Below are 12,075 nucleotides of genomic sequence, written 5' to 3'. Positions count from 1 at the left end.
AAGCACTGCTCTGAGGGGGGAAAAAAGCAAAACAATCTTCCGGTTGAGAAAATGTAATACTGCTGCTACTTCACAATAAAAGCTCACTTTTCTTACTGGTCATCTTCATCCATCGTATTACGATTTTAAAAAGTGTGAACACCTTCACAGTTTATTAAAATGTTAGCTCACTTTATGTGAAGAAATTCAGTGTGTTTGAAATTTTATAAAAGTAGGGCTCTGTCTTTTATTGATGACACTGAACTTCAACAATGGCTTTAATAACTTTTACTGATAAACATAATAACCAGGAATAATTATATAAAAACAAGCTCAGGTTGTAGTAGTAATTAAAAAAATATCCATCATCTTTTTGCAAATGTATGTTTATCGTTATTTTAAAATAATCAAAAAGAATAACGTAAATGACATGACTGTTCTTTAAAAGAATAACATCACTTTTACTAGTAAAAATTTTAAGTTTTTTATTTTTCATGTAACATTTGTGGCTCTAAATGTTTGGATTGTAAAGATTGTCCAATACTTTCAGCTGTGAGGTTGATGGTACACCTTATATAGCTAGAAAAATTGTTTTAAATTTTTAAAATGTGTGAAATTGCTTATAACCACTGTCCCAAATTACCCAAAGACTCTTTTCCTAACTCTAATAATGCTATCGAATAAAAACAAAAGTAAGCAAGAAAGTGGTAGCAATACTTAATCTAGAATTAAATTAATTTTGACTACTTTCAATATAATTAAAATTCATATAATAAAAAAATAGTCATTTAATTTACCTGTCATAATGTAATTAATGTTTTGACGTTTCTCCACCTGACCGCTGGGGGCGCTGTGGTTTAAATTCATCCCTTCCTTCAGCCGGTCTCCTCCAGAAAACATGGCGGAGGTCAGGTACTGTGTGGGAAGGGGAGCGTTTGAATTTGGACTTAAAATGTCTAAATCCCAACTTCTGCAGAACCGAATCCGACTCGGAACAAAGGCGGTACACCCTGGTTCTCTGTCGGCTGGGTTTCCGTTTGATGACAATGAAAAGTGTGAGCGGAACCGAGCTGGAAGAGGAGCGGAGCGGGCAGCTGCTGCTGGCTGTCGGGACAGTTGTACTAAGGTGAGCCCGCTGCCGGGTGGAGAAACCGGTCTGGAGAAGCGAGACACGCCTAAAAAACGCTGTTTTCTGGAACATAAGAATGATTTATGTTCAAATGAGACTCTGATGGAATTCACTAAGCGGAATGTTCCTCTGTATCGGAGATGTGAGAAGTTGTGGAGGACTTTGTTCCTCTTTCCTCCAAGCCGGACTCTGCATCTGGATCCTGGATCTCCTCCGTTTGTTTTCATCAGGAGCTACAGCGGAAATGGGTCTAGATCTGAGCCGCTGTACAAAACAAAAACCGGCTACTACGATGTCCTAGAAGTCCCAACCACCGCCACCAAAGCCCAGATCAAAACCGCCTACTACAAGCAGTCCTTCGCCTTCCATCCGGACCGGAACCCGGGCAGCGCGGAGGCCACCGACCGCTTCTCGGAGATCAGCGAGGCCTACACGGTACTAGGCGACAAGGTCCTCCGGAAGAAGTACGATCTGGGGCTCCTGAGCCCGTCGGACCTCAGCGGCAGAGGCAAACCCTCCACCGGGGTCTTCACGGGGCGCTCAGCCGAGCAGCAGCCCGGGAGCAGGCGGTCAGTGTCGGGCGCAGAGTTGAGAGACAGGCTGTACGACTTCGATGAGTTCTACAAGGCCCACTACGGAGAGCAGCTGAAGAGGCAGAGAGACGTCCGGCTCCGGAGGGAGGAGAGGCTGAAGAGGGAGAACAACTCCGGAGACACGGAATTTGCCAACATGATGGAGTTCGGAGTTGGGCTGATGGTGCTGTTGGCCGTGGGGATTATAATTAGCATAAGGAAGTGAGGAAAGTTTGGTGGATGGATAAGCTCTTATAGGCCGCTGCTTGTTTTGTGCTTTAAAGCTGCTATATGTAACTTTTAAATAATTATTTAACCATATTTGTTAAAACTCTCACTATGTTGTGACAGTGTAATATGAGACAGATAATCTGTGAAAAGATAAGGCTCTATCAGGAAAAACTGGCACCACAGTAGAGAGAAAGGGGGGAGGGAATGAGCAGCACCACATGGAGCATGATTGGCAGCGCTAAGACCCTCCTTCTTCCTTTGTTTGGGAAAAAACAACCAAGTTCCTCTGCTTTCTAGAAACAACCACAGATTATCTGCTTCATTCCATTCTGTATGACAGACAGTTTCAACAAATGTGTAAAACATGAACGTTACAAAGTCCAAACAAAATGACAGTCAGAGATCGACACACCCAGAGCTGGATGATTCAACACTTAGTCTTATACAACCCATGCTTTGATCATTTTGGTTTGATTAGAGTTCATAATATTTCATAATTTACACATTTTTTCACAGGCTAGTTTTGAATGTCTGATATACAATTTATATATATCACCATAAAATGCAGTCATCTCATGTATATTTGATTTATTTCCTCCTATTTCTGTTTAATTTGGTCTATTTGTACTATTTAAAATGTGACAGAATGTGAAGCCTGATCAAACCAAAACAATTTTAGGTACATAACCGGGTTTCCTTGCATTAAACTTGATAAACGATTAAAACTCGTCAGAGTAAAAGTGGGTACAGAAAGAAATGTGGAGAAAGGATTCAGAACTATTTTGTACCCAAGTTTGTCTTTCACAAACACAAAACAACAAAGATATTAGTTGATTTTAAGACGATGGTAATGTAAGAACATATTAATTTATCTCCACATTTCTTTAGTGCATAAAATGTTTATCATTGTAAGATGATCCGTTATTATTTTGCACATTGGTGGAAAAAATGTTGGATTCAGGAACATCAAGTTTTTCACCTAATGGATATTTAAATCTAACTCTGGGAAGTTTGGTGGTTGGGATTCCTGATTTCTCTTTCTGCTCAAGAAATTTCACAGCCACTGGATATTTTATTTCAACTGTTTTTGACTTTTATAAAGTCATGTATCCTTCAGGCTTGTACATTTTATTAAGTATTTATAAAATGGATAAAGCATTGTAAGCACTTTTAAACAGCTCCACTGATCTAAGATCAGGTTGTCATTCTAAGGGAAGTGCCTTTTATTTTTACTGTGAATGTTGAACGTTATATTGTTCCAGAGATTAAAAAATTACCCACAAACAGCTCTTTGACTGTGCCTCTCCATAAAGCAGCCGGGCGACGTCTGTTTATGACGGTGCAAAAGTATTTGTGCCTATAAGAGTTTTGCAAAGACAAAACAGTTGTATTTGCAAAACAGTTACAAATCCTTAAATTTCTAAGTACAAGAACACAAATGTATTTTTGTCCATCTTGCATTATTTCGTATCTTTAGTCTGAAGCTAATTTTTTAGCTTGTTGACTAAATATTTAGGTTCCAACCTAAATAGTTTAAAACTCTGATGTTTACTGAAATAGTGAAAATGTCTTAAAAATTAATTCCTACTTTTTTAATCTTATTGCAGGCTAAGTAACCCAAATTATTGCTGTTCATTTTTGACTTTTTAATCATGTTTTAAATAAAAATGTTTCAACATGCAACAAACACCAACCGCTGGTGCAGTTATAAGTTCACAGTCAAACAGGCTAAGTCAGAGCATATTTGTAGGGATGACATGAAAACTACAGTAAATCTACACAAATACAGTTAACGTAAAGTGCTGGTACATCAGCTAAAACATGTAAAATCAAGCTTATTCTTCTGTTCTACAGTAGTTCTGTTAAAAGATCCAGTTTCTGGTTGGAGGCCCGTCCTCAGAGGGCCGGGTTCAGGGCGTCGTAGAGCCGCTGCACGGCCAGCTCCACCATCTCTCTGAGGGAGTCGTCCTCCGAGACGTCGTCCTCGCAGTAAACCGACTGCAGAGGCAGAGCAGACTCTAGCTAAACCTGCAGCAAAAGCACCATTCTGTTTCCAACGACCAGCCGTCTCACCCGCGTCTCCAAGCTGATGTGGACCGTCTGTCCGTCCACCGTCACAGAAATGACTTTCCCATCGCTGAAGTCCACACAGTCCTCTCCAAACATGTCCCTAAAGTCAGAGACGGGACAATGCACACTTCAAGACAAACAGCTTTTCCTGAAAATGTCTTCCATTTAAAAGTTAATGTGTCACTCACTGCAGCATGACCTCTAACCGGGTCTGGAAGACATCCATGTCCATGGTGGTGGTCTGCGTCTCCATGACTGGTCATGAAACCAAACGGATCCATGATGTCAGAGCATCAGCTATTTAATGCTTCCACCATTCATAACCAGCAATGCAACAACAATTCTTTATGTGTTTATGCCTGTTTTGTACTGTGTTGACATACATTTTAGCTGAAGCTTCCACTAAATACAGCAACAAGACAGATCTTTAGTTAGCTACCACTAAATATTGTGTAGCATAGCGCGTTCAGGTCTGAAGAGGCTCATGCCCTCTGCTGGCAGGGAGGGAAGATGAAAAAGGAATAAAATAATTGATTGTAATAATTTCTTTTAAATCACAAATTTTTTATTATATTTTTAAAGTAAAATCTAATCTGTTTTCAGTCATTAACACAGATAAGTAGGAGCCACCACCAGAACAGTGACTCACCTTTCTGAGCCTTTGGGTTGGACTGCACCTCCAGCACCACAGTGGTGACGGCATCAGCAAACATGTCGTTCAGCGGATTGGCTACCCACTGAAAGAGAAAATAAGATACCAGCCACTACTAAAGAGCTTAGCTTATCTGATCTGATCTGACGCTCTCACCTCCAGCACCACCATGCCGACCTCGTGGACCAGAGTGATGCTTTTAAAGATCTTCAGTGTTTTCTTCTCGGTGCCGTCCAGCTCCTCCACGTCCCCTGAGACAGACGGCGAAGACGGGTGAAGCTAAAGCATCTCGCTCAGACTCAGCGGAGCGCCGGCCGAACGCTGGAGGCTGACCTGTCAGGTTCCTCAGGTGGCAGACGAGCAGCGAGTACGGCCCGGTGAACGGGATGGCCTGGTTCTGCTTCACCGTGCTCATGGCCAGCTCTGTGTACGCTGTGGACACGTTGCCATGGAAACAACTCTCCATTTCTGAAATCTCACCATGTCCTCCATGGACTTCCTGCCAGTCTTTAGGCTGGACGGGTTCAGTTCTGCTTCAGCTGTCATTTATTTTTAACACATTTAAGGAGTTGACCAGGTCAGCCATGACTCCGCCACCACCGTGCTTCACAGCTGGGATCAGGAACGGTTTCCTGGAATGCCCTACTTGGTTTATGTCAAACCTCTGAATAATTTAGGTTTAGGGTCATTTTTTCAAAAGGAATATTGTTCCTCCAGAACTCTGTAACAAAGTATTAGGGTCAGGCTTTTATCGCAATTTGAATTGTGATAAAAAAAAGTTATATTACAAAAATAAAGTAATCATACTTCAAAAATAAAGTTGTAAAAATATGAGAATAAAGTAAAGAAACAGTCACAGACTTGCCTAGTTGATAACTCTTGATAACTTTTAAAGTTTTCTCTCATTAAAAATTTTTTTCTCATAATTTTACGATATTATGTCTTTAATCTTTTTGTATCATAACATTATTATTGGATTTTTAAAAAAAAGTTCTTATCCTGGATGTAATTATGATAAAAAGCACAAGGACTTTTCTCAGAGTGCTGTATGCAGGCATATTACTGGAAAGTTGAGTGGAAGGAAAACCTGATTTAAAAATGGTGCAGAAGGACTTTGACTGGATACAACAACATATAAGTGTGAGTAACTTACTCGAGAGGTCGGACGGGTTCAGGATGTGGTAATTGAAGTTCTTCTTGACGAGTATGCCAGACACCCTCTGACCCTGAGCACATTTCTTATCAGCCAGGGAACCCATCACCTGTGAGGACAACTTTCAGTTTGACAGGCTCAGCAAAAACGTCAGTAAGCAGCGGCTCAAAGCAAACCCAGAACCTTGGCCAGCTTCTCTCCCCTGAAGTTGAGAGTGACGGCCTCCGTGTTGCGAGGGTTGTGCACCTCGATGTGGACCTGGTCGTTATCCTCGTACTCCCGGATCAGCGCTGCCTTCAGGCGGGCCATCTCGTTCTGCTCCCCGTGAACCAGGATCTGAGAGCAAACACACACGGAGTCAGAGAAGGACGAGTGAAGCCAGTTTCTACCTGCCAACCCACCACATGAGGCGGCTTGAGGGCCCGGATGAACTCGCTGGTCTGCTGGTAGTCGGTGTGGGCGGAGAAGGAGATGTAGTCCACCGACATCTTGAGCGGCAGCTTCTGACTGGACATGGTGGTGATCTCCTCCGGCTCAGACATGATGTGCTACAGAGGAAACACGCAAACAGGTCTGTTAAATGTTAATAAACTGATTTTATGCCACAGAATTATAGAATAGATTCTACACATATATCCCACTGGAGGTGATAAGCCGCCATCTTGGCGTAGCACCAAGCATAGCGAACCCATGGCATCGAGATCAGTAAAAAGAAAATATGTGGACATTCTTGACTAATGTGTGAGAGCATCATATATGAACAAAATGGCTGCTGTTGGGGTCAACCCATTTGAATGGAAACATGTCAGACGATGTGGATCTCCTGCTATGACATAGTTCACCACTTAGTGAACACAAAGACTGTGTACAGCTAAAAGCTACATTAGCTAAGCTAACTTTGCTAGTTTGGCAGTAAGTACTACAGTAAATATCACTGCTATTTATCTTAGTATTACACAGAAAATCTTAATCCAGTCATAGTTGGAATGTACTTGTACTGTTTTTAGGTTAGACAGGAACGAGGTGAGAGCTTCTTCTTCTCAGCTTGTGGCTTGTTTATAGCAACTACATAGCAACTGCCTACCAAGATGGCTGTCAGGCACAAAGCTCCAGGAACTATCTATTTGTAGTTCTCATGTGACGTCACACTTCTGGGAACTTTGTAGCTGGCAGCCATCTTGGTAGGTATCTGTACCAACTGCGCCACTGTGCAGCCTCTGTAGGAACTATGAATAAAAAAACATAAACATAAACTTTATTTTATTTTATTCTGATTTTTGAGACAAACGATCACAAAGTAGAGCATAATAAGAGGAAGAAAAAATAATTAATGATAATCTGAAAAGTGCGGCGTGCATTTACATTTCACTCCCTTCCCTCTCTCATGGTCCTAAATAAAATTCTGCAACTGTTTTCTAAGAGGTGATAAATGAAGCTAGCTTCCTACCTTAGCTAGCGTTCCCTCCACACAGTACCCAGCGATGATGACGCCGTTCCTCTTATCGGTGCACCAGCTCTCGAACAGCTCCCTGGAGAGGCCGCTCTGCATCATACCCGGCGACGCCATCACCACGCTGGGGCCGATGTCGTCAAAGTGGTCCATGCTCTGGGACAGGACAGAAACTGGGTCATAACCAGCACTGAAGTAGCAAAGCTTTCTCTGCAGAGTGTCTGCAGGTTCCACCAACTCAATGTAAGACTTTTTAAAAACATTATGGTTGGAATTTATGGTTTTTGTATCATGACAGAAACGTACCAACTTCATCAAACCAACTGGCGATAAAGCAGCACCCATGACAGGCACAAAAAAGCTATCAAGGATATGTTAGCGGCTAACTAGTGGTAGCCTCAACTGTCTCAATACATTGAATACATGCAGACATTTTAAGACTGTTGAAGGATCGCCTGCCTTCAAATTGCTGATGTGTTTGAACACAAAGGGGTTGTTGATGTTGATTGCTTTGCGGATTTTGTCGTTCATTGCATTGACGTAGGTCTGGTAGACAGCCATGCACTTCTTGGCCAGAGACGAGGCGTAATAGATGGGAATGTCGTGGAGTTCTGGGTGATTCTGCCAGTATTCATCTGGGAAACAAAGCAAACACACATGCAAACATAATCAATAGTTCAGGACAATGTTTACTCAGATTAATGTTTCAGAGCAGAATTCAGTTATTACATCAGATATTTTGTTCATGCAAGTTCAATCTAGAATTTGAGCTATTCTGTCTTATGATAAGTAGTTGGTTTAACCTGATAATGTGAGCAAAAATAATATAGACGTGTGTATTTGGTTTAAAGTACAGTACTAATTTTAAACAACTCACGATGCAAGATTAATAAACTATCAGACCTTAAAAAACAAAGTTTAGACAACATTAATGTTGCTAAATCAACTTAATGAACTTCAATTTCTGATTTAAAACTAAAACAATTTTCTAGTTGGTGAACCTTCATTTTCTTCAAATGTTTTACAGTGTAACTGATTGGCTCTGCAGAGTGAAGCAAAGAGGGCCGAGACAACAGCCAGGGGGGATTCCTAACCCAGGATGAGCAGCAGCTCCTGGGCCCGTCCCAGGGCGAACACAGGAATCAAGCAGCGGCCCTCCCGGTTGACGATGTCGTGCACCGTGTTGCAGAAGCGAGCCTCGCGCTCCTCCCTCTTCTCATGGATGTGAGTCCCGTAGGTCGACTCCTGCAGTCAGAGACAAAACCGCTCTGCTTCTGCTTTTAAGACGCTTCAATGTTTCAGATCATCAAACAGTTTCAATATCAAAGAAAACCAGAGTAAATCCAAAAAAATAAAAATAAAAAAATATCCAAACTAACCTGGCGCTCTGTGGAAAAGTAAAACTAAGAACTTATTGTTAACGTGGATTACAGATTTTAAAGGGTTTCCAGGTTAACTTTGACCCTCTCTGCTTTGCAAAATTGGTCCTGTAACTGCATCTAAATCAAATTGAAGTCCACACTTTGACTAGGCCACTCCAAACACTCCCCTTTGTTCTTTCTAGCGCTATCAATCACCCCTGTGTATGCTGTAGGCTGCCATGAATGCTCAGGCTAGTTGGCATGGCCACCGATGACGGTGGACAAACGTTTTTTCTGGAACGGTAATCTGTTTTCTGGCATTAGAACATTTAGCATCGTGTACACAAGCATGATTGAAAACACCGAGACCCGCCTCCTGGCTCTGATTGGTTGTTTTTGACCTAGAGGTGCATTTTTGCACATTGCTATATTAGCCATTGAAGCTATCTGTCACAATGTAGTGACTGTTTTAATAAATATGTAAAAAACATACATTTGTAAAATACTGCACCTTTAATAAATGAAATCTGAAGCTTGTTGTTTGTATTTACTCTGATCTGAAATCTGAAAAATGTGTGACAAAAAAGCAAAAACAGACCAAATCTGTACAAATGACTGTGAGTTGTTACAACCTTGGAGTATTATTATGATGTAACAGGGATTGATGTCATACTATGATTAAGATGTCAGGTTTGACGCTCGGGATCTCCGCTGCCATCAGGTGTCTGTCTTCCTGTCTGGAGAAGTCGCCTGTGTACAGCAGCTTCAAAGAGACAAAATGCAACTTGTAAATTAAATATTAAATTTTTCATGGCAGCATTTCCACACAGACTGTAGATTATTTACTTTAACTCCAGCTATTTCGATCATGAACATGGCCGCTCCCAGCACATGACCAGCATGGTAGCACCAGAACTTGATCCCAGCCACTTCCTTCACCTCATGGAAGTTGATGGTCTCGATTTTATCCATGCTGTCCTCCAGGTCGGTCTCAGTGTACAGCATGTCATCTGCAGAGATGTTACTGCAAATAAAACAATAAAAAAAACATGATTTTTAATCTTCAGCCACTTCAAAATAAGAGCATGAACATAACCATCTAGCTACTCAACAACAAAACTTCAACATAGATGTTAAGCTTTATTCAACAGAAAGTTTACAGAACAGTAAAGTGAATTAGCGCTTTGGAATTTATCTAGGAAAACTAATCTTGAAGCAAACTGTGCTAAATGTTTTCAAAACTAGCAAAAATGCTAAGTGCTAAATGGAAAATTCGCTGTAGCAACTGGGACACATCCAACCCAAAGCACTGGAGTTTCAGAGATGATGGGAAGATGAACAGAAATACATCCAGGACAATCCAGGAACAAAATCTGCTAGCAGCTGCAGAAAATCTGAGACTGGGATGAACTCTTCATATTTTTCTCTATAGAAATAAAAACCTTGCATCTTTTATCCACTGGTTTATGTTAATCCAATACATAAAATCCAGTGAGGACCTGAATATAACTGATAATCAGGGGCAAGACTTGAAAAATAAATATTCACAGACAGTCTGGGTAAAATTTAAGTCTGCAGACGTGTAAACGTGGTGAATGCCTTTGCAAAATGTAACATGTTAGCATAGCATGGCCGTTCCCACCTGACTTTGACGTAGTCTGACAGCAGCCAGCGGTAGATGGCCTTGGTGGCGTGCGTCATGAATGTCCGCCCCTTAAAGCTGGTTTTCTGGAGGAACCAGGGCAGAGCGCCGCAGTGATCCAAGTGAAAACTGATGACAGGACATGAGTGTCAACTTCAGATTATAACATGTGGAGGGAAATGTCAAGAATTTATTACTGTTAAATAGTGGATAAAGTAAAAAAGCGAAGGGAAGGCTCACTGGCTGATGAGGAGGAGGTCGATCTCCGCGGGGTCGATCAGGTCGATATAGGGAAGAGCATCCATTCCCTCCAAACCCGGATGGATGCCGCAGTCCAGCTGATAAACACAAACAATCCTCTATTTATAATCTAAACACCACGATGTGCTCAGTCCGGTTTGGAGGAAGATTATCTTTGCATCTTCAGATTAATGCCTTGAAATTGGGGCTTTGTCTCTTTAAGAAGCTCCTGTTCTTTCTGAAACTCTGCCTTCAGGAAGTCGTCACAACATGGCTCCTCTATTAACCCTTTAGCAACATTTTTAACAGCGTTGCTCTGAGAAGTGGCTCGTGTAATGAGCTAATAGCTGCTGGCTAGTCTGAAGGAGCTGAGGGGGGAGGAGCTGCGCCTTGAAGGCGGAGCTATGTCCAACCAGGTGTTTTGTTCTGCTGAATGGTTGCCATGGAGATTAAATGATTTCTCAAAGTTTTATGTTTTTAATGAAGGGATAACATTATATATAATGTATTACATTTATATAAAGCTTTACATCATGTAATTACATGATGAAAAGATCAAAAAAGTGAATTTTACATGATTCTGCCCCTTTGAAGGACGTGTGAATACTTTTACAAGACAACCAAAACAGCTCTTTGAAGTTATGATTATATAAAACCGTCTTAAATGAGTTTCTGCCACCATCAAAGACTCTGAAGATATTTGGATGATCTGGGTTATAAGATTTAATATCCTTCTTTAATAAAATATTTTAAATTTGAACTGAAACATGCAGGACAGTGAGGATCTCTGACCACTAGAGGGCAGCACTGATCGTGAAAACAGAAAAATTTACGTTATGTTTCATAAATAGCATCTCATATTAGGAAGACTCGGGGGAATAACGTGATTTTAATTTAACATTATTTTCTAGACACGTGTTTTCATCAAGCTCCAGATTATAAATGCTTCTGAAAATAGCATAAAGATCCCATTACAATTAAAACAAATTATTTTCTCAATTTGAAATTAATCTTTATATGTCAACTTTATATGTCAAAATTTCCTTAGCATTTCATCTGCTTGTTATTACAAATAAAAGGGAAACCAGCAGCTTCTGATATTTACCATAATTTTCCTCCCTTTGAACTCCAGGATTATACAAGATCTCCCAACCTCCTGCCCAGCGCCACTGCAACGTGACGAAAAAACAAATAATATGTAACATCATAATCTAACATTTTCAAACGATTCTATTTAGGAAATGATAAAAAGCTGAACCAGGTTGTAAGAAATAAACAAATTAAATAATTTTAACTCACAGAGGACGAATGAGGAGCTGGTCGCTTTCCTCAGCAGGGATCACCATGTCTGCTTTTCGCTTCGACGCCATAACACTTCAATTATTAGGCTTAAATACGTTAAATTACACAATAATACAAATAAAATCGGTATACTGGGGTAATAATAAATGAACAGTGCGGCTCAGGGTCCGACTGGAAACATCACTTTCTTGAAAACAGTTCCGTAAAATGTCGGCATCACGTTTACATGTAAAAATTAAGTTAGGCTTGTTAGAAATATTTCCTTAGTGTATAAATATCGCATTAATATCAATT

The 12,075-nt window shown here is 40.8% G+C and overlaps 2 protein-coding genes across 2 annotated transcripts; one reads left to right on the top strand and one right to left on the bottom strand.

The window, feature by feature from the left end:
- The first annotated feature begins 842 nt into the window (after nt 1-842).
- Nucleotides 843-3,197, top strand: LOC106928438 (uncharacterized). Its single transcript, XM_015004709.2, has one exon. The coding sequence runs from the start codon at nt 878-880 to the stop codon at nt 1,904-1,906; it is 1,029 nt and encodes a 342-aa protein (XP_014860195.2). The 5' UTR covers nt 843-877; the 3' UTR covers nt 1,907-3,197.
- Nucleotides 3,198-3,217: 20 nt separating this feature from the next.
- Nucleotides 3,218-12,035, bottom strand: LOC106928437 (cleavage and polyadenylation specificity factor subunit 3). The gene is made up of 18 exons (XM_015004708.2): nt 11,779-12,035; nt 11,585-11,648; nt 10,480-10,577; nt 10,240-10,368; nt 9,444-9,621; nt 9,271-9,360; nt 8,331-8,481; nt 7,696-7,871; nt 7,234-7,392; nt 6,188-6,334; nt 5,970-6,122; nt 5,787-5,895; nt 4,967-5,065; nt 4,790-4,884; nt 4,631-4,718; nt 4,170-4,236; nt 3,985-4,081; nt 3,218-3,909 (listed from the first exon to the last, which is right to left on the bottom strand). Exons 1-18 carry the CDS (start codon nt 11,847-11,849, stop codon nt 3,808-3,810), a joined length of 2,073 nt encoding a protein of 690 aa, XP_014860194.2. The 5' UTR covers nt 11,850-12,035; the 3' UTR covers nt 3,218-3,807.
- Between the last annotated feature and the right edge of the window lie 40 nt (nt 12,036-12,075).

This window comes from Poecilia mexicana, unplaced genomic scaffold (assembly GCF_051168715.1).
Source record: "Poecilia mexicana isolate PSO_F unplaced genomic scaffold, ASM5116871v1 scaffold_22, whole genome shotgun sequence".
NCBI lineage: Eukaryota > Metazoa > Chordata > Actinopteri > Cyprinodontiformes > Poeciliidae > Poecilia > Poecilia mexicana.
Note: the sequence above shows the minus strand (reverse complement) of the source record. Positions and strands in the feature narration are given on the sequence as shown.